Genomic DNA, 27,483 nt, shown 5'->3' with positions numbered 1-27,483 from the left:
CAACCTTATTCTTGATCTACATAAACGGTCTCTGTAATCTCAACATCAAAAATAGCTACATTTCCTCGTTTGCTGACGACACAGCAGTACTGTTTAGAGGAAGCACATGGGACTTGGTTTTTAACGATGCCCAAGATGGATTGAATGTAATAACGAAGTGGCTTGGTCTAAATCGCCTTAGTCTTAATATAGAAAAAACCAAATACATGACTTTTTCCATGGTATCGACAACACAACCTAAAAACTCAATATTTTCTCTAACTGCACACTCTCTTTTATGTTCAACTAATGCTGTAATTCCATCTTTGTGTAACTGTAACTCTCAGAAACTAGAAAAAGTTATTAAAATTAAATATCTCGGTGTAATATTGGATGAAGGTCCCACTTTTAGAGAACATATAAACGTCTTGTCTTCGCGCATTCGGAAGTTAATTGGCATATTCAAAAACATCAGATTTGCAGCCACTCCTAAAGTTATGAAAACTATATACTTTGCACTATGCCAATCACTACTACTATACTGTATTGGTGTGTGGGGTGGTGCAGCGAAGACACACCTTATCAAAATTGAGCGAGCACAGAGGGCAGTCCTTAAGGTTATCCACTTCTTGCCTCGCTTAACACCTACTCTGGTGGTTTACCAGAAGTCCGAAGTTTTGACAGTTAGACAGTTGTTCATATAGCACTCGGTACTTCTACAACACAGGCGTGTCAATACATCCAACACAAATAGAGACAGACGTCGTAAAGATATTGTGTCAATAACTGAAAGATGTAGAACGACTTTTGCACAACGTTTTCAGTACTTTTTGTGTAAATTGCTGTATAACAGATTGAATGGAGTTCTTGATATATTTGACACACCGTATCAAGAATGTAGTAGAAGCATCAGGAACTACTTGTTGAAGCTGTCATATATCGAAACAGAGGAGTTGCTTACCATTACTACTTAGATAACACAAACACTGTAAATTTGATGAAAGACAGTCGACCACTTTGACATAGAAATTTACACAATCAATCATACTAACAAAACCCATTTACACACAGGCGCGGATCCAGACCTCAAAATAGGTGATGGGCAAGTCAAAAACCCGACCAATAATTGTCTTTTAATTTCATCATTTATGTACGGTGGCCTGCGCCTAAAAGTATACAGGCGGAGTTTTTAAAATAGCGATCTCAAGCTCACATGCTGCTCAAGCACATCCACAATAACACCACTGCTACACTATCACACACAACAAGTCCCCGGATTTATAACAGATGTAGCTGGTCCCTTCATCATCAGGGATCGCATCTACTACTACTACTACTACCACATCCGTGAATTTTTTCATATTTTTTGGATTAACCATTTAGCCAACAGGGGGGGTGGGGGGCCATTTAGGTCTAACAAAAATTAGCACTTCAAAGCTTAATATTTCGTAAACCAATCACTGAATCAAAAAATGGTTTGAGCTTACTTTGTCGGGGCCGTAAATTTGTATAGGTTAGTGGAATATCAGCTTGATATATTTATCCGTGTCTGAGAAAAACGGTGGTAGTGACAGACAGACAGACGGACAACAAAATGATCCTATAAGGTTTCCTTTTGAGTTACGGAATCCTAAAAAGGTGGTTTTGCGTCTTGAGGTATTGATAGGATTGATAGGTAGCAGATTTTTGTGTATGTTGGTATTGATCATAACGCAATTTTTCCTTTTCAAAAGCCCTCTGGATCAAGAAATAGTTATTTATTTATGAAATAAGGAACACCAGCAGTTAACACAACTGATATAACAGTAAATTTTACATTACAATTTTGTAAAAACAGGTTATGAATTTTTTTTCCGAAAAAAGTTTGTGCTAACGGCAAAACTTACTAAGTACCTATACATGTATACAACTAGACTAAATTCTCATTTAATAGGGAATATGCATGTGTTTGTCTTTTTATTCGATAATTTTACCTCACTTTATTATAGTTTAAAAAAATTCAACGCTAAAAATAGTAATTTAAGGTATTTTAAATAAAGTTAAAAAGAGGATGGATATCCAGTCAATATCGTTGGATAGCTCTTTTCAAGTGCGCAAAAAATATTATGACGAAAAATCCGTATAATTTATTAATTTAGAAATATATTCGTCAAAAGCAAGTCTTTTTCAGCGACATTGCACTCTCTCGATGACAGTTAGGGCGTTTCATGACTATTTTTTGAGATATAATTCAAACCGATAGTCATAGTAGTTCCAAAAACATTCGATATTTTCAAAACCTCCAGCTATAATCCTCCACCAGGGCTGCAGCAAAGTACCTTTATATCTCTGCTATCTTTTGACGACTATTTCTGAAATATGGCATGTCATTACGACTATTTCACGACTATTTTTTTAGACCTTAACCAAGTCGATACCGATAGGCCTTACCGTTTGTTCTGAAGAGCCTGGAGGGTTATAGCTGGAGACCTCCAGCTATAATCCTCCATAAAGTATAGCTCTAACTCCGAAAGTATGATTATTTTTTTGGAAAACACGACTATTAATGACTATTTCACGACTATTTTTTGACATCATCAAAAATAGTTTCTATTGAGTTTACATTTTTGAGGATTATACCTGGAGGGACGTGTAATACACGTAAACACGTAATATTAAAATGAGAGAAATTACTTTTAACTGGTTTTATTTACTGAGTTAATAAATTATTATTAAAATATTATAATAATATTATTATGGATGATGATCATTTGTTATAAAAAAAATCTATGAATAAAATCAGTTCTATGAGCATAGATTATTCTGAGAATGACATACTTATCAAAACCTTTTACGTTACATCCGCCCTAAGAAAATTCGTGTCGTTTCTAAAGTTTGAATTTATTGCAGTTTTTTTCTACTTTTCAACAATTATTTACGTGCCTAAAAATAAATTATAATCAAAAATATTGATGGAGGCATAATTTTGTAGTAACAAAGTTTATTAAAAATAATATTTGAACTTTATTTGAATCACATGCATATTCCCTATGTGGCTAATTTTATCTTTATAGGCCGAATAGTTTTATGTTACAGCTATTTCATTAAAAGTCTACTTATGAGCAATAAAAAAAAGTTACACTTACAAAATGTCGACACCAATTTTTAATAAAACATTTCGAATTTGATCAAAATCTTAAAGTTTTTTATAATAATACAGTTTATTATAAAAACTATATGGCTTATTGGGGTCAAACTAGTCACGTTGTACTTATACGTAAGTAGTGACATTTGTTGTTAGCCGAAACTCACTCTTGGCATGACCGAATATTTTATGGTTTTTGAATTCTTCACAACTATCCAGAGGGCTTCTGAGGTGTTTTTTTTTTTAGCATAAACAGAAATCATCACCATCAGCATCATTATAAAAACAATCATACGAAAATGATAAAATAACGAAATTATTATATTGAAATCCCGTGGTGTGATATGGCAAGGAATTTAGGTGATGGGCATGCCCATCTTGCCCATATGGGTGGATCCGCGCCTGTTTACACATTCACACATATACACTTACACACATACATTAACACACATAGGTACACAGTCATTTACACATATACACAACAAAGCATGCTAAATTATTATAATTTTTTTATTTTCTTTTCATTTTTATGTAATTTTAAAGGTACCTACCTAAAATATAACCTAACTTTAAAAACAAATTAAGTACATAAACATGTAAAAAACGACTACATCCTACCTATATTAGAACAATTCCAAGGAGGGCACTGATACCTGTAATACAGATTATATCTAGTACAGGTATTGGAAGTTTTCCATATCTTAGTACATAAGGGTAATAGTAATACTGTAACTTCTATAATGTTGAATCAATATGTACCTTTACTTGAACAATAAAACTATTTTTATTATTTTATTATTTATTATTATTCGCAGAGCTTGCTGGAGTGGAAACGAAGCTTCACTGCTGCTTTCGTATTAATGTGGGCTTTTCTAAACTGTGGAGGAACCGGATATCGGCAGTAGTTTTGTTTGATCTCGCCGCCGCGCTTCCTTTGCTTGGAAGTTTCTGCTGCAGATTGAAATTTGTTTAGTTAGTTAGTTTCCTTATTTAAAACTATACAGGGTGTTGCAAAAAGGGTGTACTAAGCCGAAACCTACATGAAATATACCATGCTCCACATGTTGGTTTCGGCTTAGTATACCTACGCTTTTTGCATCACCCTGTATAAAATGGAGTAAAGTTTTTATAAGTATAAGTACCCAAAACCAGATTTTCACCGGTCCTATATTATATCAAATGATTCAATTTCAACATCCGTATTGTAGCAATTGCCAACTTTTCCTTTTGGATAACCACGATTGCAAATGTCGCAGATATTGTAATTGGCTATTAGCTTTGTATCAGGCGCAATTCTCTTCACTTGACAAAAAACTCGTTTTTGTCGGTCATCGTCCGGTGGCAGAGGGGCGAGCGCACTTTGCATCGCGACACCGGGCAGTTGTTTTCGGACCGTTAACGGTGTTTCCAAGCTACTCCGCTTGTCTTCAAACCCGTGATCCGAGCAATAAAATATTGATATTATATTCTAAAATTACTTAAATTCTTAAACTTGAACAAAGTTTTATGCTGTGAGTTATTCTAATTTAAGTTCTTACCACCCCAGACTTGGGTAAGTGTTGCACAATTTATTAAGGTAGTGTTAACGTTATATTTTAAATATTTCTTTTATGATTTACCTTAACGGCTTTCAGATCGTTAAATACTAGGACATCCTAAGCTTTAGCAATTGAAATATGCTTGCCTATGTGTTATTTTAACTTCTGGACCTTAACGAAATGGCTGTAACGATTTTATACCTTTATTATAGTTTTATTTTAGTGTGATTGGTATTACCTGTAATTAATTGCCTATTATAAGTTATTTCCTAATTTAATTTAGTAATTAGCAGTACAGTGCAGCTTGATGGCTACTGTGTGGCTTGGGTAGATATTTATATAAATTAACGATCCCATGACGCGGCATCGCTTGCTGTTAATTTTTGAATTATTTTCTTACCACCGCCGCTAATTACGCTTACCTTATTTTTTTAATGGTTTATTGTAATTCCGTTCTGGTTAGTAACGCGCCAGGCAAACTTTAGTAGATCAATTATTATACGCCCCCGATGCCTAAAGCTTATACCAGTTCTATCATAGGCGGTATTATCAATGTGGAACATTCTCAATTCCAGGGTTCTTGGTTGGAGCTGAGACCTAATATAAGAATCTGGCAGCTTCGTGACTTCTACCTTGAGATCCCGATACCAACACTTCCACTTCGGAGATCCGCGGCCGACGCAACTATCTACAACATCACGAACAGCGAAAATCGTCCACGTACCAGTGGTTACCAAATGTTCCACATCGGACCTAAGGCTCAGGGAAGTGCGGTGTAACTGAAATTTATATTGTAAATGTGCACAACCGACCTAGGCGCGATCACCCAAGTACCCTCCTTCAACTTAAAAAACTTAAATTCCTTCGACTTAAGAAACTTAAATTTTGTAAATATTAGGTAATAATAAATAGTTAAAATCTAGTTCTTTTCTTTTATTTTATTTAGGAATTACTTTTATAAATTTAATTTAAATTTAATAAAGCACGGAAAAATAACGTGACAGTATCTACGGAACCCTTAAGCTTTGAATGCCCTAAAGCCGTCAATTATCCCATATGGATGGAAATAGAAAACGCTTTCAAAGAAAATTATATGTGAGCTATATACGTATCGTTTTATTTTATATTTATCTATTTGGCTTTTTATATTGTTGATTAGAGAACGATTAGGTTGAAGCCTAGGTGCTTTACTCTTGATCCTATTTTATGCTGACAAGCGAAGGAATAAAGGCATGTGATTCCCCATTCCGTTTTCGAGTCTCACCTAAAGAAATTCAAAAAGGGTAGAAACATCTAAATCCCTGGGGTAAAACAAATGCAGTACCTCCCATCCGATAAAACCATAACTTTGTATGGAAATGTTAAAAAGAAATGTGTAAAACATTAGGTTTGCGAAATTTACCAAAGGCAAAACCAAATTGGCGCCTATATGTAAAGTGTAAAATTAGGAGTTACGTCCTAATACGAAAACGACATTCGGTAGATCATCGTGGTTTCCAGCGTCTGCAAATGTTTATAATAATACATTTAGTCCTTAATTAAGTCACTGATAACAATTTTACTTACGGCGTGCGCTAGTTACTCTACTGCTTTGGTTCTACTTACACTGTGAGCGTATAGAAAAGAACAAATCCCTTTGCAATGCTGTTTTATTGCCCATCAAGTGCTTGTCCAGAACGATCCAATTATTCGGCCCGCTTCGATCTGTACGGGTCACTCCAGCTTACGAATAAGCGAATAACTAAGTTTCGGATCACTGCTGCACTAATCACAACTCCATCTCGATATGTTAAACTTATGGGTAGAAAAAGTACCTAAAAGCTAATTATAGATGGTGCTTTATACCACTGTACCCGTTTCCTTGGTTCAGTCGCCAGTGTCCTAATAATGTGATTGGTCAGAAAGACTCGGGTACACTTGAGTGTGCTGCCAAAGTTTCACTTGGTTTTCTTCCCCATTGATTGGATTGGTCTCGTCCTTTTTGTCTAAGCTAAAGTGAGCCCATGGCGACAAAAACCCGTTTGAGGGTGCTATGCATCGAAGCTTTATTGTTATGGGACTGTGTCGCTCTGTTATTGCTAGTGTCTGTATATTGGATCATATCAGCATATTGCAGCGCCGCTGGACACTATTATTGGAAACGATATGTTATTTTTAAACGTAGTAATACTATGTACTCAGAGTTAGACGGTAGGGATTATGATTGGATACCAAATGTATAATTATGTGTATGTCACCAACAGAGATTAAACGACCAACTATCGCTTTTTTATTGGGATGAATACAGACAATAGGTAATATTTTGTACAATAAATAAAATAATTACATTCCATGACTAGAAAAGAGATGCATAATTGCATATACGTGGTGGCGCAGGTATCTACTCAATGAGAACTAGGTTGGAGATCCGTTTTACAAGAAATATATTGACTTTATCAAAGTTTCAAATCAAAGAAATTATTGTTATGTTGATCGAATGGCTTGCAGTCTCAGAATGGCGGCGCGTAGTCTGCCTCTGCGCCTGCGAGGGTGCGGGGCGCGGGGGGCGCCGTCACTCTTCTAGTGATGGGGCGCACACGTAGTGTTGTGCTTCAACAAGCTGGGCCCCTTGGAGCTGGAGTATCCTGGTCCAACGTCATGGGTAGAGGGCAGAGCCGGTTGTAAGCCCGTCTCAAGGTCCCCGAAGTGGAGAGGACGTCTGCCACGCGGTTGATGCCGTCGGTGCCAGGGTAGACGGCTGTGATGCGACCGAGCAGCCATCTGTTGGGTGGGAGCCGGTCATCTTTGATGAGGACCATCTGCCCAAGCTGTAGTTGGCCTCGATTGGTGTGCCACTTGCTGCGAATCTGTAATGCTGAAATATACTCCTTATAATAGCGATTCCAGAAGTGTGCTTTCAATGCTTGGACTCGTTTGTATCGAGAGAGTGTGTTGATTGGAGCGTTGTCGACCTGAGGTGCAGGTAGCATTGTGAGCGTTCGTCCAATCAGAAAATGTGCAGGAGTGAGAGCTACTAGATCAGATGGATCAGATGAAATAGGGGTTATGGGTCTGGAATTAAGAATTGCCTCTATTTGAACCAAGACAGTGTACATTTCTTCATAATCTAGGTGAGTCATTGATAAAACTCGTTTTAGGTGATGTTTGACTGACTTCACTGACGCTTCTGCTAACCCATTGAAGTGCGGACTGTATGGTGGAGAGAATTTGAATTCAATTTGAATCTTAGCTGCTTCATTAATTATGTTATTGGAATTTTGTTTCAAAAATTTAGGTAATTCATTAAAGGTACCAATAAAACATTTAGCATTATCGGATGTTATGGAGGCTGGCTTGCCCCTGCGGCAAATTAGACGATTAAGCATGGCCATGTAGCCCTGGGAAGTTAAGTCGGTGACGAGCTCTATGTGCACAGCTCGTACTGCCATACATACAAAAATGGCTATGTATGCTTTTTTCAGCTGACTGCCACGACCCTTTTTGTTCGCTATCAGGATTGGTCCCGCATAATCGACTGCTGTGTTTGCGAATGGATAGTCAGCTTGTAGCCTCTGCTTTGGGAGGTTACCCATGATGGGTTGGTAAGTTTTACCTGAAAATCTAAGACAAGTTATGCAAGTATGAGTTACTTTTCTAGTTAAATTACGCCCATTGATAATCCAAAACTTATGGCGTAATGTTGCCAATAATAGTTGTGGCCCTGGATGTAAAAGTATTTTGTGATAGTGTTGGGCTAAAAGTTTAGTGATGTGATGTGATGCATGTAGTAAGATGGGGTGTTTTGTGTCGTAGGCGTAGTTCGTGTTCGACAGTCTCCCTCCAACTCTGATTATACCTGCATCATCAACAAAGGGATTAAGACTTAAAAGTTTATCTTTAGACGGCAATGGTTTTTTGTTAATTAAAATGGATTTTTGTTTACAAAACATATCACTCTGCACTATTTTACATAAAACCTGCATAGCGTCTTCAAGTTCTGATGCTGTAATTAGACCTACTATTTTGTTATTACGATTGAAACAGTTATGTTTAAAACGTTTAATTTGTACTATTACACGTTGTAATAAACAAATATTAGAAAAGTTAAGTGCTAAATTATTTTCATGAGGTTCAGTAGTAGATAAATGACACTGAAACTTAATCTCTGGCAATTCCTCACTATTTGTGTTTTGCGGTTGAGTAGGCAACTGCATATCTGCTTGGTGTAGGAAGTGCGGACCTCCCCACCACAAAAGTGATGATTTAAGTTTTGCTGCATTTAAACCCCTTGACCCTATATCGGCAGGGTTCATATCTGTGGGAACATAATTCCATGACTGAGGGTTTGAATTTTTGGTGATTTCATTTATTCTGTTGAGTACAAATAGTTTTAGTTTTAGCTTACATGTTTTTATCCAGCTCAGCACGATAGTTGAGTCACACCAGAAGTACTGTGCGTCTATGTGTAGACGTAATGATTCTATTGCCTTTTTTGCTAACTGAGTAGCCAGAAGAGAACCACACAGCTCAAGTCTGGGCATAGTAATTTTTTGTTTTAGAGGAGAAACTTTACTTTTTGCCAACAGTAAGTGGACACTTACGTTGCCATTGTTAGACAGTGAGCGTACATATACGCAAGCTGAATATGCTTTTATAGAAGCATCGCTAAATGTATGTAATTCTACCTTGATGTAGAAATCACATAAAACTCGACGAGGAATTTGAATTTCGGTTACTTCCGGTAAATGTTTTACAAATGTGTTCCACTGTGACTCAACCTCGGCTGGTAACTGACTGTTCCAGTCAACATTTTTCGCCCATAAATTCTGTAGGAGAATTTTGGCCTGTAACATACAAGGATTAATTAATCCTAGTGGGTCAAATACTTGTGCTATAGTTGATAAAATTATGCGTTTATTTATTTTGTGTTTTTGTTTGATGTTGGTTATTGAAAACAGCAATAAATCTTTTGTGCAGGCCCAAAGTAAACCTAATGTTTTTGCATACTCGTCATTTTTTAGACATAATAGTTCATCATTGTTGTTTTCATTGTCTAGAGAGTTTAATACTGAGGCAGAGTTAGAACGCCATTTTCGTAACTGAAAATGAGCTCCTTGTAGTGTTTGTATGACGCCCTTACATGTTTGTATGAGGGTTTGCTCGTCATCATTACCTGAGATGTAATCGTCGACGTAGAAGTCATGTAAGATTGTTTCACCTACACTTTTGTCTGTACACTCTTGCCCTAACTGCATTAGGCATCTGGTAGCTAGATATGGCGCGGATGCTGTACCGTACGCGACCCTATTTAACTTGTACAGTTTGATTGGCTCACTGGGATCTGATCGCCAGTAAATTTGTTGTAAGCTTCGCTGTTCCTCCTTTACATAAATTTGTCGGTACATTTTTTCTATGTCCGATGACACTACATACTTATGCTGACGGAATCTAATCAGTATGCTTAATAAATCATCTTGTACAGTGGGGCCTATGTACTGAATGTCATTAAATGACTTGCCTGAACTAGTTATACTTGATGCGTTAAAAACTGTTCTCAACTTGGTTGTGAGTTTATCTTCACGCAGAATGCCGTGATGTGGCATTATGTATGAAGTTTTGTCGTCTTGTGGGTTAGTGTTTTCTGACATATGACCTAAGGTCTGATATTCTTCAAGAAAATCTGTGTATTTTTGTTTAAACTCACTGTTGCGATTGAATTTGCGCTCTAATGATTTAAATTGAATTAATGCTTGTTGTGATGAGTCGCCTAAGCATTCAGGTGATTCTTTTAATGGTATTGTAACAATGAAATTGCCATCTGGGTGGCGTGTGGTTGTTTGTGTAAATATTTGTTCACACTCACTCTCACCTTTAGTTCGGGATTGTTGAGTGGTGGAAACTGATTCAAATTCAAAGAATTTATCGAGTTTTTCCTCAAGCTCAATGTTATTTAGAAAATGACAGTGGACTGTATTATAGGATTGCATTTTGTTGTGTTTAGAATAAGGAACTTGTATAGATCCTGAAACTATCCACCCTAGTGTTGTTTCAACTAAGGTTGGTTTATTTTTGCCTAGATTGATGCGGTTGTTAGATAGGACCGCCCAAAACAAATCCGCGCCTAACAGCATATGCACTTCCGCAGGAACTGAGAACGTCGGATCTGCTAGTTTGATATGCGAAGGAATATTGAGAGCCTCGCAATTTATTCTTGTAGTAGGTATCAACTGGGTGATTTGTGGAACAACGAAACAATTGACGTTTGTTGTATAACCACTATTGGTGAGTGACGATATAGTCACGTCACATCTTTGTGTTATTTTTGAAGACTGTTTATTTAGCCCTTGTACTGAAATTGAAGTTGAATAACTGGGTATTTGCAACTGTTTTTGTATTTTTTCTGTAATAAAACTAGACGTGCTGCCGTTATCTAGAAGTGCACGAATTTTGTGATTGTTACCGTGGTGATCGGTTATGTTTATGATTGCAGTTGAAAGTAGAACTTGACTGTTATGAGTAGAGGACAATGTAATGTTGTCTGACTGTACTACCATACTGTTCTGACTACTCTGTGGTATTTGTGATTGATTTTGCCCTGCTATGGACGGTAAGACAACACAGTCACTTGACCCATGGCAGGGGGACTGCGAGCTACTTGATTTTGTTTGTGTTTGTGATTGTGTAGATGCAGAATCCGTTTTATGTAACATTGTATTGTGTCGTTTTGTGCAATACCTACATGAACTCAATCTACAACGTTGTTCGTCATGACCACTCCGTAAACAATTAGTGCAAAGGTTTAATTTATTTACCTTTTCAATGCATGCCTCGATAGGCATTGATTTGAATTTTAGACATTGGTAAATGGAATGATTATTTTTACAAACAGGGCAATTATATTGTGATTGTTTTTGTGTTTGGTTATGATTTACGACAAAAGTTTTTGGACGATTGTGAGAGATGTCGCTGTGTCTGCGTGTGTGTTTTTGTGATTGTGCTTCCTCCATGGTCTCTAGTAAGTCTGCGCGGTTTTTGAGAAATGAGTTGAATTCTTCTAAAGTAGGTATAGACTTTATATGATTGCGTTCTGTTTCCCAGTCACGCATTGTGTGTGAATCCAGCTTACTAGTCACCATGTGGATGATGAGAATGTCCCAGTGTTCTGTAGGTAAATTAAGTGTTTTCAAGGCTCTTAGATTTTTATTAATGCTATCTATTGTGCTACGTAACGCCTTTGAGGATTCTTGAACAACTGGTTGTATGTTAAACAAAGCTTGTATGTGATTGTTTACTAGAATTCTATCATTATTGTATCGATCACACAGCAAATCCCATGCAACATCATAGTTTTCTGCTGAAAACTCTAATGATTTTATGATTATAGAAGCACTTTCCTTTAAAGTGTTCCGCAAATAGTGAAATTTATGGATTTTTGGTATTGAAGTGTTTGTGTGTATTAGTGACTTGTATGTGTCATGGTATTCTAACCAGTCCTGATAGCGACCAGAAAATGTCGGTAAATTAATTGTAGGTAATTTAAGGTTTGGCCCACCTGAGAATGCACTAGAACCCGTTACCGACTGATTGTCCCGCGCCGCAGAAGCCGCCGTGTGCTTATCGAGCGCCTCCTGCGCGGCAGCTACTGTGCTGAAGTAGCTGGTTTCGAAGCTCTCCCGTTCTAAATATTCGTCACCTGGAATTTCAGATAAATTTTCTATTTCAGTTTGAGTTGAATCATATTCATTGTACATTTCTTGTATTTTGCTAGCTCTAATAGTTAATTCTCGAATTTGCAAGTTATTTAGCTCTTTACAAGGCAAAAGCGTGTCTAAATAAGTTTTAAATATTGTAAGCTTTGATTTAAATGATGCTCTTGACCTTTTTAATGATTTAATATCCATGTTTAATGAGTTGCGACTTAATGGAGTAGGCTAAGAAATGAAGTTAAGCTAAGATAACTGGTGCCCAAGTCTCTCAGATGATTCTGAGACTGCAATCCATTCGACCAATGTTTATAGCTGATTTACACTTTGTTTATAAAATAAAATTTGTGAAAATAGTGAAACAAGCAAGAAGTGTATGAAGCGATACTTAAATTTTAACAGGCAGCTACTATGGGTCAGCAGAAGAGCTCACGCAAGCAATGCAAACATCGAAGCCACCTCAGCTTGCGTAACCGGTTAGAGGCGGTTCGGCGCACGCACCACCTGCGCGACAGCGATGCTGACGGATTCACTGGAATGTATGAGATAAAGACAATATGTTAAAAAACGAGAAAAAATATGCAATTTGTTAAAAATATACACTGTGTTGGGGAAAACAGCTGTTCATTGAAACAAATATGGCCTTTGAACTGAATAAACTTGAATGGATTGACAGATGCAAATGGATTTCAATAATTTAATGACGTGGGTACGCAAACACGTAGGTTCAAATTGGGAATAGATTCGATTATTTATGAATAATATGCGCTTTCGATTGTGTAAAAATAGACAGGTGACGGGAGAAATGGGAGATAATTAGGTTATGACACCCAAAATGGTAATTTTAACAAAATGAATTGATGATTAAAACGGGATAATTATTATTGTTACGTGATTTTTACTAGGAAAAAAAGATAGTGAATTGAATTGTGCACACAGGGGATAATTGAAATTGGAACGAACTCACAGCAATACCACACTGTAACCTCTTTTCCTGGTTTTTCGATTCTGGTCGTGGTTTCTGGTTTTTCTTGTGATTCTTGAGATTCGAGACTGGCCGTAGAATGTTGTATCTTGATTATTTTCGTGGAGATCGCGGCGAATAGCAGATTGGTGCCGCGTGGATCTTCTACCTTGCCCTTGAACGACCTCGCCGATACGTGCCTCGGGATTCCGATTTTCGTCTCGCCTGGTCTTCAGATCTTCCAAAAAGCCCGTATCCGGCTCGAAAACTTGGTGGCGCAGGTATCTACTCAATGAGAACTAGGTTGGAGATCCGTTTTACAAGAAATATATTGACTTTATCAAAGTTTCAAATCAAAGAAATTATTGTTATGTTGATCGAATGGCTTGCAGTCTCAGAATGGCGGCGCGTAGTCTGCCTCTGCGCCTGCGAGGGTGCGGGGCGCGGGGGGCGCCGTCACTCTTCTAGTGATGGGGCGCACACGTAGTGTTGTGCTTCAACAATACGGATAAATGTAAGTAAGGTGAAAAGGGGTCACTCACACTCGGTTTCTTCTGCTCGCAAAATCGCCTTTAGGTTAGCAGTAAACATAGTACCTACTTCGTTTTTTTGGCTCCCAGTTCGAAAGAAGGTCAAAGTTCATAATTATTAAAATTGGCACCAAATTAAAATCTTAAAAATAAACATTATTCGAAATTTAACTTTATGAATTGATGCGTAAATCATTTTATTTTTATTTTCAGAGCTAGTATTGAATACCTACCCATATAATGTAAAAAATGAAATAAACGAAATGAAATATAATATTTAGTGAATATACATATAATTAAGTACATATAATAAAATTAACGGCAATTTTTGTAGAATTTATGATTAAAAATACTACCACGCGTTATCGGGTAAATAGGTAACATTATTCGGGTGTAAAACCTCCTTCCGTGTGTCGACCAGCGACCACCATGCCTCACAGCCATAAATTGAATCGGTGAGATATAATCGAGTGATTTAGGCGTGGTCCCGGGAGGCTATCTCCGTAACAGATACGCCAACCGAATTGGACCCCGAGCGGTACCACCGAGGGACTTTGGCAAGTGAAATACGTTATTGAATTGTCTGAGTACTGTTCAAACACCGAACTGTTTATAAATTATTGGGATAATATATCATTTTATTATAGTGCATAACATTTTAGCGATTTTGGTAATAATATTCAAGATTAAATCACCTTGATCGATACTGGTCGAACACTTTTCAATATTGTATGTGGGTAGATTGAAATTAATCTGCTCCTATTTGTTAAGTAGATAAATTTTACTTTGACAAGATGTCAGTCATTGTCAGTCTTCGTCGTGTTGATCTACCGACGTAATCCGTATCGGTCGTAACTATCGGATTAATAGTGATTTTGTGAGATATCGGTTTTTTTTTTTTTTTTTTAGGTTTTATTATCACTCCACAGACTTTATGTCCGTGCCTTTTTGAGAGATCAATTATATTGTGAGAGTTTGGTTGTTTTTTATCTTCATCTTTAAACTACTCACTACTCAATGTGGAAGCTTATTATATACACACACACACGCACTCACGCCTTGTACTAATGTACTCCCTTGCGGGGTAGGCAGAGGTGCATTGCTGCACCCACTTTTCGCCAGAGTGTATGTTAGTCCCAATGTAATAGGGGGCGGGCCTATTGCCATTTTACGGGCACATCCAAGACCTGAGAACAAATATCTGTGTTTAAACAAATATCTGCCCCAGCCGGGAATCGAACCCGGGACCATCGGCTCAGTAGTCAGGGTTACTAACCACTACGCCATTCGGTCGGCTTATTATATATATTTTATCTTTTATATATATGTTACTGTAAAAGCCCGAACAACGGTAAATCCTAAGATTTACGCGTAAAACCTAAGATTTACCAACTCTTAGGCCGTGGCCACAGCTTTCAGCGGTGCGGGATGAGGTGCGGCGTGAGGGGCGGCGGGCGGTGCGGATTGCGGTGGTATGCCACAGCTCGACGCGCGTTAAAAACAATATTATTTGTTTTGGTCGCGCGTTGGCTAGTCCGTCCACTTGATGCCGCCGCGCGCGCCGCTTTGAGCTGTGGCCGCCTCGATACTCTCTAGTACATTTGTTTCGCTCGCACACCGCGCCGCCCGCCGCCGCCGCGCACCGCGCCAGTCAACCCGCGCCGCTAGCCGCGCCGCATTTCGCGCCGCGGCTAGCTGTGGCATACTTCGTACGTTGTCTAGCGTTTGTTTTCGGCGCTCACCGCTAGCCGCGCCGCTCGCCGCGCCGCACGCCGCGCCGCAATTGGCTGTGGCCAGGGGGTTAATGGTAAAAGCCCGAAAGATTTTGCGATTCGCACTTTTACCACTATTCACTTGGTAAATCTTAGGATTTACATTAAGGCACGGTAAATGTTGAAAAAGCCAGGTTATAACTTATAACCTCCGTAGTCGAACAAAGCGTCCGTAGTCGAGCGGGCTTCAGTGATCGTAACTGATCACTGAGGTTTAGCAACAACCAGCATGGTCAGCCATTGGATGGGTGACCGATTTCAAGTGGTTCTTTTCTGGATGCTTTCGTGCTTCGGACGGCACGTTAAGCCGTGGGTCCCGGTTGCTGCTTCGGCAGCAGTCGTTAAGCCTAGTCAGAGGCCTTCGGGCGGCTTGAAAACGTCTGACAGTCGGGTTGCCCACTTACCCGACAACTCGCTCAGCACAAGCTTGCTTGTGTTGGGGTCCACCAACCCGCACTAGGCCAGCGTGGTGGACTAGATCGAAACCCTTCCTTCATTGGAAGGAGACCCGTGCCCCAGTAGTGGGGACGTAATGAGTCGTGATGATGATGATAACTTATAACTAACCGAACTTAAGAAATATTTATTATTGCAATCGACTTTACTCGACGTCTACAATAATAATACGTGAAAATTATTTTACTTCCGGTTTCCGTGTTTAAATTATCGTTCAGTGAATGAGTGAAAATAAAGTTATTTTCCAATAATCCAGCATTCAATGATAATTCGCATCTATTACTACTATACACATAAATACCATAATCCGGTGCATTAAATCGCCCAAAAGTTGATGAATGACCTTGACCTCCAATTTCTTTTCGACAAGTGTTTAACCAACTTTTACTAGGTGTCAGTGGTAAAACCTAGCATTTACCAAATTGTAATGGTAAAAGCCCGAAAAAAATGACCCATTTTCACAAATCCTTACATTTACCAACTCATGTTGGTAAATCCTAAGATTTACTGGTAAATCCTAGGATTTACCGTTGTTCGGGCTTTTACAGTAACATATATATATATATATATATATATATATATATATATATATATGTATTATTAATAAAATATTATTTATTATTTTTTTTTGCACTCCTGGAGGAAAATCTACACAGACACCTGGGAAGGGGACCCAGGTAGTGTCGGCCTTTAACCGACTAAAAACCCCCAGTTGTGCATTTCTTCTTTTTTTTTTTTTTTTTTTCTTTGTTTCACACAGTCACACTTACAATTATAATGGCAACAAGCATTTGAAGGGTAAGATATTGGTTAAATATCACCAGATGCAATGCATTCATTATATTTGTTTCATATAAGCGGACAAGTGAATTTTGTGAGTGAACGTGATCAAGATTCCTTCGGATTTCATCTAAGGGGCGGGAGCCGCGCCGAGTTCTGGACCTTCGACTTTCCTACGTGAGCAAACCCTGTCATATTTATCATTTTCTTATTATTTTCAAATAAACAGGGTACAGTTTTATCAATAACATTGGGACATAACTGTGGGAGAGACTCGAGAAAAAACCCCAGCTATTTTTAAAGTGTTTGAGCTGATTATAGGAGATGACTTCACATGACCAAAAAGTACGGTGGTCATGTCATGTCGTGTGATCAGCTGTCCGATTTTTTCGTCAGAGACTCCAGCTACTTAGTTTGATAATTATGAAAGTGCCTGAAAGTGCTGCAATGCAGTTCAACGCACAATCACTAACTTATTTGTTGGAGCGACACTGAAGATTTATTCTAGTGCACATTAATATTTGTCATGAATATACGAAAACTCCTATAAATAATTATGAGATTCATTCTCAAAGTCTAGAGAGACTTATGAGGAATTCGCAGAAGTTTGAATTATTGCATTTTACTAAGGTATATTTTGGCTTTGTTCCATTAGTAATATGGTACTAAAATGAATTTCAAGTCTCGAGATGGTCGGGTCAAAAACTTAATAGGCAAATCTTGGAAATACATTGTAGCTAGGTACCTACAAGTAATGTACTCAGTCGCTTATTTATGATCGGCTGCAAACATTTTGTTTGAATTATAACCATAATACTTACATATTATTAAAAAATGGAGGAATCTCGTAAAACTATATCGCCGGCTGGGGCAACGGGGCCTGACATGATATTGAAATCAACTCTCGGATCTCTGTTTTTTGACAACTCCGGTAACGACTTAGTGCCGGTAAAAATAATAACACGCCAATTAAAATACTGCATAGCCAAGCCCAGTCTTTGTATTATAATTGTTAAGTAAATAAAATAAATTTGTACATTGGATTAAAAAACATAAAGTGTATTCACTAAAAGGTAAAAAAACTTAGTGTTTTTTTTTGTAGACACTTACTTACTAGAGAAAATGATATTTTTGTAATTAAACCATTTATTTTACCGGCAGTTTATTTGTTTCACAATGGTTTGATCAAAGATTTTTTACCTTTTGTGCTAAGTAAGAATGAATGCAGTATAGTATGTTGTACATTTTTATAGGTAAATCACTATACAATCTAAACGTCGCATATTAGCAGAGAAATCCACGCACATAAATTTTCAACTTGTTCCACTATAAATTATGTAAGAGCTGTGGTGGTCCAATGCGGCCCGACCCTAAACTTATTCATGTACAGAATGTTCACAGCCATTTTACCTCTGACATAACCTAAATATTGATGACATCTCCATAAATTATTTGTTTAAAATTCCACTCTAGACTCACCCCCTTATTCATAGAAAAGTTACAATACGTTTTAACTAATAAACTGTTTTGTCCCTCTCTGTCAAGAAACAAATTGTTCTTTGTCGGAGAGGGACAAAACAGTTTATTAGTTAAAACGTATTGTAACTTCTCTATGAATAAGGGGGTCAGTCTTTTGGTAAAACTAATTTTTCACTAGCAAATATAAATACATATAGTTGTATGACATATTTAACATTAAATTTCGCGCAGCTTTAGAATCGACATCCTGATTATTGTAATCATAATTTGTGATATTAACTACGAGATATTTATAATAATTTTGAATTATGATGTTATAATGAAATTATTGTTTAGTTGTCCACCAACCCGCACTAGGCCAGCGTGGTGGACTAGGCCTAAACCCTTCCTTCATTTGGGAGGAGACCCGTGCCTCAGCAGTGGGGACTTGATAGGTCGTGATGATGATGAATGAAGTTATGGTAAGAAATCTAAAAGTTAATACTTACTAATATATATAATAATAAGCTAGTACTGCGCACATGCTAATGTACGCGGACGATGTGGCGGGAGTAGTCGTCGCTCCCAACATCGAGCAACTGGAGCAGCGTTTAAACGAGACGGCTACAAAACTCGCTCAGTGGTTTGGAATGAACGGAATGGTTTTGAACATCAGCAAGACCCAGTTCATACATTTCAACCTTGCTGGCCAACCACCGAAAGCCATCTCGGTACGAGCGGGTGATGCAGTCGTCGAACAAACCAAAGCCGCCACCTTCTTGGGTTTTATACTCGACAGAGGGTTGACCTGGGATGCTCACATCGATAAAGTTTGCGGAAAGTTGGGCAGCGCATGTTTCGCGCTGAACCGCCTGGCGCGCACCGTGCCCGCCGAGGTGGTCCGCACCTGCTACTTCGCCACCGTGCACTCGCTGCTGCAGTACGGCGCCGAGCTCTGGGGGCGCGCCGCCGACTGGGAGCGCGCCTTTAGAATGCAGAAGCGGGCCGTCAGAGCCATCGCACGCGTGTCGCAGGACACCTCCGCGAGGCCGTACTTTAAGTCGCTAGGCATCATGACGCTGCCCTCCATAGTGATTTACCAGGTAGCGATGTACGTCCGAGACAACTACGACTCCTACCAAACCCACGGCGACGTGCACCATCGCAATACGCGCCGGGCCAACAAACTGATGGCCCTGGGCCGCGGGCTGGCCAAGTCTGGGAAGCTCACCCATGTCATGGGACCCGCGGTGTATAATAAGCTGCCTATTGCCATCACGGAAGCACCTAGCCATGATCGGTTCAAGTCCGCACTAAAACGCTGGCTTGTCGAGCAAGCGTTCTATAGATTTGACGAATTTATCAATTGAATGTTCGACCTAGTTAATCTTTTATTCAATTTAAATTAATTAAATTAATTTTATTAACTTATTTATACATTGTGTAATAATGATTATTTTTATAATCTTATAATTATATTGTGACATTATATCTACTAAAGGTAATTAATTATTGGTAATTGTAAATTATTATTATATTATTATGTATTTAAATTTTGTCATGTAATCGTAATATTATGAATAAATGACTTATGACTTATGACTTATGACTTAATAGTATAGCGTACAACTTTATAATTTAAATACAAATTGTAAGATAAAAGTTATGTACATCTACTGGTTTATTAATGAAGCCATATCAAATTTGAATATTAACTGAGTAAGTAATTAAGCAGGTAGGTACATGTGTGAATTTTCATTTGAGTTTAAGCTATAATTGGATTTCTTATTAAATTAACAAAGTAACTTGAAACTTCTGTTCTAATAAGTATAATTATAATTAGCAAACACGTGTTTCTGACTTGAATTCTCATCATGGTAATTGAAATTTAAGTAATTAATACGAATACAAGCATAAAGGCCATCGAAACATATTTTAAATTATTTTAACCCGTAACAAAATAAAGAGTTAGGTTGGTACAAGTAAATGTACTAGTTGGTTCATAAACACTACTTATTGATATTATTCCTTTTAAATTACAATAAAGTTTGCGGCCAAAAGCTACTTATTAATTAAAGCCTTTACCAAAAAAAAAAAATGGAAATGTTTTAACTCTGATTAATATCCCCGAATCATTCGGTGTACGATAACAGCCGACACTCTTTTGCACTCTTAAAATCTCCAGCACGGTACTTCTTATTCATTTGTGCTAAGGGCCAATTCTGATGACTTCAGAGATACATAGGTTGCGTTGATCCACGTTCAAGATTTTAGGGCGTCTTGCACAAGAATCTTAAATCTAGATTTAGTGTCAAATCAGCCCATATAAATCTGTGGCATAAATCGAAATTTAACACTAATGAATTTCTCTGAAGGATCGCATTGAGGTAGATGATTCGTGAGTGCACCGACAAACCGATGAGGGGCGGAATAAAACTTTTCTGTATGAAGACCACGAATAGACCTAGCATGTTTTACCTGAATATTAAATCCTAACTAATATTATAAATGCGAAAGTAACTGTGTCTGTCTGTTACTCTTTCACGCCAAAACTACTGAACGGATTTGAATGAAATTTGGTATACGGTCTAGACCCTGGGAAAGAACCAGTGTTGCCAGTGGAAGGTAGTCAAATATAACACGAATCAGATCAAAAAGTAACATTTTCCCGAGAAAAGTAACATGACCTTTTTAAATATGGAAACCGACAAAATACTTATTATGGCAGTTTATTATACAAAAAGTTAATTAATTTTCCAGTCCTATTCGGTAAAATTTAAAAAATCAAAAAACATACAGTCAATTTCAGTCAAAACTTATTTCAGTTGCAAACACGACTCGTTATTAAATGACTGATTCCATAAAAACGTACTCATTTATTGGATTAAAATAATGAATTCAACATTTACTTAACAAATCACAACGCAAATTACAAAAAAAAAACAACGACACATAGTATTAGGTAAAGTGCCACAAACTTATGTGTTCCGGTGACAGCTCACGTAAATGTGTAATATTTCTTCATTCTATAAGATTTTAAGTTTGCCAGTAGTGGTAATTCGCTCTTGTGGTTTTAATTAACCCATGTTCTCATCACGACCCATTACGTCCCCACTGCTGGGGCACGGGTCTCCTTCCAATGAAGGAAGGGTTTAGGCCTAGTCCACCACGCTGGCCAAGTGCGGGTTGGTGGACCCCAACACAAGCAAGCTTGTGCTGAGAGAGTTGTCGGGTAAGTGGGCAACCCGACTGTCAGATGTTTTCAAGCCGCCCGAAGGCCTCTGACTAGGCTTAACGACTGCTGCCGAAGCAGCAACCGGGACCCACGGCTTAACGTGCCGTCCGAAGCACGGAAGCGTCCAGAAAAGCACCACTTGAAATTGGTCACCCATCCAATGGCTGACCGTGTCAGTTGTTGCTTAACCTCAGCGATCAGTTACGATCACTGAGGCCCGCTCGACTACGGACGCTTCAATTAATTAACCCATGTAATCTATATTAATATATAATTCATTAGTAAATAATGAGATATGGATCAATTTAGTTCGCTCTCACCGGAACAGATAAGTTTGTGGCACTGTAGTTACTTTGAAAAAAGTACCGACTGATCGATTCGCTGCTCTTCAGACAGAACTTAGAGTGAACCTCACTCGACTCACTTGTTCGCACGCCAAGAAACCGGGATGGAAGATTGCAAAATACACTCGACTCACGCGAGTGAGTGAATATGCGGCACGACGAAGTTGAAAGATATTCACACCGTTAGTCAATTCACAAAATCAAGTACTTACAAGCCAACGTAACAAACAAAAAAATGTATCATTCTTGGAATCGTTTCATTAATTTTTTTTTATTTCCTTGAAAATCTAAAAAGTAACACAAATATAACATATTGAGTCGTGTAACATGGAGGTAACACAAGAGGGTCAAAAGTAACGTAAAATGTTACTTTTGTAACATTCTGGCAACGCTGGAAAGAACATAGGCTACTTTTTATCCCGGAATTTCCACGGGAAAACTTTTTAAGGCGAAGCGAAGCGCGCGGGAACAGCTAGTACATTATGTGGGTATTATGTACACTTTCAAAATTTTATTTAAAGGTTATACCGATTTCCGACTTACTCGATCGCTTTGGCATGGCCGTCTAGCGCTGAATACGTCGTCAGTAATGGTGTACATTATCCACTAATCGGATGACGTAGTAGCCTCTGGCAGCCAACGAATGAGAATGGGCCCGGAAATGGTGAGGGTAAGGACTAAAGAGGGTGCTGTGCTGGTGCTATGTAAATGTTACAATATTTGTAGGCCTTCGTCATCTACTCTTCAAGGTTGCCAGGAAGAGATCGCTTTTAACGATAAGGCCATCTATTGTGTAATATCCACTGTGTAAGATTCAGATTTTATTGGCTGAGTTCCGCTTCTCATGACAGAGATGCTGGTTTAAATTGTAAGGGGCCGTCTCCACAGCAAGCACAAGAATCTAGTTCACTTAGTTTTCATTAATATAATTTTTGGTATCGCCTTATATTGTTTTTGTTTATATACTTATATGTATATATGTATTTATTAAAAGGATGTCGATCATTATGTTCCGTAAATTCCTGTATTCAGATCAATAACTGAAAAAATGCACTCTGTAAAGGCTTCGCCCCAAAAAACTTTAAAAAGTGTCACTCTTGCGGAAAAATTCAATTTTTCCATCCGATGGCATAAAAATGAAAATATTTCAGTGTTCCATCAAAAGTGCATCTACCGCAAGCTGCTAGAAAGCTCACGCTCACCGAAGCTTTCAAATAGGTACGTAAAAACGCTAAAAGCCCTCATAGAGTTTGCGCCGCGGAAAGTGTAGACGAATATTTTTTGTCAAAGCCCTTACGATTTAGGGGTTGATCACGGTTCTAGCAAAGATGAAAAATGTGTGCAAGAAAATAGCAATTTTTAACCGACTTCCAGAATGAGAAGGTTTTCAATTCATCAGTGTGTATGGGTTTTTAGAGGTAATACAAAATGCGTGAATTGAAACGGTCTTTAGTGCCGCTGCGACTGAAGAGTTGAATTCCAGATCAAAGATTTCCAGCAATGGAAGATTATATTCACATCTTCAAAATTATAAGACTGGATATATATAAACCACAAACCTAAACAACACCCTAGTTCCACTAATGAGCTATTATATTGAATTAGTTCGGTTAGAAGATTTGTGACTTTGTTTATGAATAAAATGGCCGTCATTTGGTTGATTAACGGTTTGACAGTAAACTGATGATGATGAAAATGCGGACAGTTTTTTTTTATTTTGTTTTAGCTACGACACACCATCTTGTCGGTATATTGTTAATCTAAGAATGAACTACATTTTATGCGACTAAGAACCAATAGTCGACAGAACGGCGGATAGAACCCATTAGCTGCTAGATAAGAATTTACGTTGCAATAAAACGCTGGAGGTTCGCCAGACGTGCCGGCAACTGTTTGCCATCCTCTAGAATACTAAACCTGAATTCGCCAGCACTCTTCCAAATCTTTACACTCTTGACTATGAGAGACGGTCGAATGGCGTAGTGGTTAGTGACCCTGACTGCTATGCCGAAGGTCCCGGGTTTGATTCCCGGCTGGGGCAGATATTTGTTTAAAGACAGATATTTGTACTCGGGTCTTGAGTGTTGATATTTAATATGTATCAATGTATTTGTGTAGATATATCAGCTGTCCGATACCCATAACACAGGCTCTGCCTAGCTTGGTAGGTCGAATGGCCGTGTGTGAGATGTCCCCACATATTATTATATTATTATTACTGGGAACCGTATTCCGCATGTTTGTAAAGTTGTTTTGTTAAATTACCTCCTCTATTACCGGAACACTATGTTTAAGAGTAGAACTTGTGCTAGATCTGCGATTATTATTATTATCTCGTAAAATTTTATTCTGGGTGCTAAAATTTCTCTTGTTGTTGGTGAATTTCGAATATCGACAGGTAGGTACAAGTCGATAGAATTTCACTCAGGGACATCTCGAAACATCCCCCTTATGACATGTTTCTTCGTGAAAAAATGTCTAGAGCATTGAATACAAGGCTCCTCTGGCTTGGCCACTGCGGGTAACTATGAACCAAACCTATGAAGTGAAAGTACAAGTATTCAATGTTATTTCGGTACTATTTAATTCCTACTCTACAGTCTACAGTATTAGTCTTGTGATCCCTAGAGATCTGACCTTCCAAAATGTTTAAATCTCAACCAGCTTAAAATACACTTGAAAGTAGCTTTCTTAAAAGTGGTTAACTGGTTAGAGATTAAGATACGGCGTGATTTATTCAGAAACCCGAAATTACAGACATTAAAATTCTGCCTCAAAATAGATAGCTTTGGGCCGAGTGAGTCTGGAGGGACGCCAGGGTAGTAAGAACTCTGCGGCTTTTATAAAGACGGCAAATCATGGGTTAATTTAGCTATTTTGGCACGTCCGCAGCAGAAATGCGTAGATGGAGGCCACACGCGGGCCCGTCTTCAGGAGAGGACTACCGATGTTTTGTAATTCCCTGGAATATTTCCTAGAGAGATCCGCAAACCTCATATGGCTCTTATTAGGTTCTATGTAAACCATAGAGCTAGTTTTAGACGCTAGGTAACACACCTCGTGTAAGAATGATACAAAAGATAGCAACAAAAACCAAAAGAGAGAAAATGTTGTAAATTTTAATTACGGCAATCCAATCGGCTTAGCTTGCTGTACATTTATTACTTTTTGTTTCGATTGGTCCCCGCTGTCTCTTTGTTATCCGCACAATCGGAATATTGCAGAAAAGTCATTTGCATATTCATGGAAAGTATTTAAAATTCATATGTATGGCAAAATCATAGAACTGGATTCGATTCCCCGCCGGGCTGACTGAGAAGTCGTGAAGATCTCACTGACTGTTCGGTGTTTCCATTTGCGGTTGTTGGCAATAGGTTTGTCTAATTGTTATAAAGTAATGTTCAAATTGTTCAATACAGGGTATCTGAAAAGTCAACGTCATGTCTTGGACTTTTGTAAGGTCTGGTCGAAGGTCTTGGAGGGCTGATATGTTCATGACTTTCATGAGTGACCAGAATATTGCAATTAATATTACCTTAGTAAGAAGTCGACAGTTTTCTATGATACACTGAAAATTACGTTTATTACGATCATTGCAGCAATTAATTATTCGTACTACATAATATAATAATCACAAAATAATAAGCCCTAAATATAAATAATATCTTTACCCCGAGGTAACAATATTCACAGAAATGGAGGGGAAATGAGATATAAGGTATACAATTAAGTATAATGATCCCGTGCCAATTATTCTTTCACAGTCTTTGTTGACACGTTTTGTTGAAATTGTTTGATCTTTTAAAGGTTCGTCGCTTTTATAAGAAGAAATTGCTCGAATAATTAAAGTGAAGTCGTTTATGTACCTGTAGTAACTACGGTGTACCATAGACTAATATGCTGAAGGCAGGTACTTACCGATTGGATAAGTCGTTGCCATTACACATTTCTTTTCTTTATTTATTAATTATACAATACATTTATTGGTTAGCTATATAATAATGCAATTAAACCAGATAGGTTTCAGGATCTGGAAACTAGAATCGATCTGTATTGTAAGTAAGTTATTCTTTTCTTATTAACATTAGACCGTTAAACATGACGTTGTTTAGCAGTCGTTGCAGAAAATATGTTTTTTATGAAAAAATATTATCCTCCCTTGAACTTAAGAACTAATGTTTAAATACGCAATACGAGTATAAAGTAGTTACGCATAATAGCTGGTAAGCAGTGTAAACAATATTTAGTAGGCTTAACTATACTTAACTATAACCACACACCTTCAAACCCTAACGTGCGATCAAAACCAGTTTATAGGCTTTCATAAACGTGTCTAAAGCTATCCCAGTTAAAGCTGAAACTTCATATCTGAGCTTTCACTATACCGCGACGTGATCGCTAATGCTATGTTGCAATGAGCTGGGCCCAATTCTGTATAACTAGTACAGGTTTTGCAATTTTTTTTGCAAGTTTCCGACAGTCTAATAAACCTGTACTAGATCCTCTGGGGACTCCGCGAAATAACTTCTAGAGTACCAAGTTAATTTAAACAGAGGTTAAACTTTTATTTAATAAACATACATAAATATTGGAAGGTACCTTATCTACTTATACTAAACTACCTACTATATATTTTAATAAATTAAATAAGTAGGCCATAGGGCACTACCTACCTTAATAGGTAAAAAATATTTTCTAGGTCACTTCTAGAGTCGAGTTTGCATTCCGATTTTTTACGGGGTTAGGGCATTAGAAAAAAATTCCCTAAAACTTCTTATTCTGATTCATCCACCGTGGTAGAAAACAACCAAAGCCGATAAAGAGGAATTTAAAAATCTAATTAAAATAAATAATTTTAAACCTGCTTCGATATCACTAAAAAGCAAGAAATTTAGATGTTCAGTTAAATGCCCTGGTCTTAACCCCGTCAGCATTTTTAATAGTGAATGGTGTGCGCAAACACTACGACATATTAGATTTATGTTATTTTCCAGGTCAAGCTATTCTAGTTTTGACAAATTGATATAGGACCGAACCGCAACGCGACTCAACTGGATGGTAGAAATTCAGGCTTTAAAGCTTTTCAAAATAAAATAAATTTATATGATTTTTGTAGTCATAAGTGTGTGTTGCAGTAAGGAATTTCATACAAATAATTATGATGGCTCGAGTTGATACGGTAACGACACAAACTTTACCCCAACACTACCATTATTATTTCATTAGGGAATCTCATTTGCATTAAATAAATAAAATAAATATGTGGGCTACCCCAAGCTAGGCAGAGCCTATGGGAATCGGACAGCCCATAAATATTATGTACATGGGTATATTAACACCCAAGACCCTAGTACAAAATATTTCTATTAAACAAATATCTGCTCCGGCCGGGGTTGCATCCGGAACTTTCGGCATAGCAGTCAGGGTCACTAACCACTACACCATTCGGTCGTCAAGCATTAGTAGTGGTTCGCATAGAAGCCCTACAAAACTTGGGTTTTCGTTAGCAAGAGTGACCGAACAAGCCAATCAGCGGTACTGAACACACACACGCGGCCATCAATAAACAAATAATCATCTCACGTTGTGTTCCCGCGTCATTACCGGCCGAGCCAGGCCGC

At 37.9% G+C, this 27,483-nt stretch overlaps 1 protein-coding gene and 1 long non-coding RNA gene across 2 annotated transcripts; one reads left to right on the top strand and one right to left on the bottom strand.

Moving 5' to 3' along the window:
* Positions 1–4,574: 4,574 nt before the first annotated feature.
* Positions 4,575–5,563, top strand: LOC125489780. Its single transcript, XR_007267237.1, has 2 exons — positions 4,575–4,655; positions 5,217–5,563. It is a non-coding gene; the product is annotated as an uncharacterized LOC125489780 (long non-coding RNA).
* A 1,537-nt stretch (positions 5,564–7,100) lies between these two features.
* LOC105393699 lies at positions 7,101–12,678 on the bottom strand. The gene is made up of 2 exons (XM_011565493.3): positions 12,173–12,678; positions 7,101–7,495 (listed from the first exon to the last, which is right to left on the bottom strand). The coding sequence occupies exons 1-2, from the start codon at positions 12,519–12,521 to the stop codon at positions 7,233–7,235; spliced, it is 612 nt and encodes a 203-aa protein (XP_011563795.3). The 5' UTR covers positions 12,522–12,678; the 3' UTR covers positions 7,101–7,232.
* Positions 12,679–27,483: the final 14,805 nt, after the last annotated feature.

The sequence above is a fragment of the Plutella xylostella genome, chromosome 17 (genome assembly GCF_932276165.1).
Source record: "Plutella xylostella chromosome 17, ilPluXylo3.1, whole genome shotgun sequence".
Lineage (NCBI taxonomy): Eukaryota > Metazoa > Arthropoda > Insecta > Lepidoptera > Plutellidae > Plutella > Plutella xylostella.
This window is presented reverse-complemented; position numbering and strand designations above follow the sequence as displayed.

What these genes read in the sequence shown, in the direction of transcription:
- LOC105393699 (XM_011565493.3), bottom strand. Translation starts at nt 12,521, where the DNA reads ATGGATATTAAATCATTAAAAAGGTCAAGAGCATCATTTAAATCAAAG. An exon ending in GGGTTCTAGTGCATTCTCAG is followed by an intron (nt 7,496 to 12,172) that starts GTGGGCCAAACC and finishes AGTATATTTCAG; the next exon opens with CATTACAGATTCGCAGCAAG.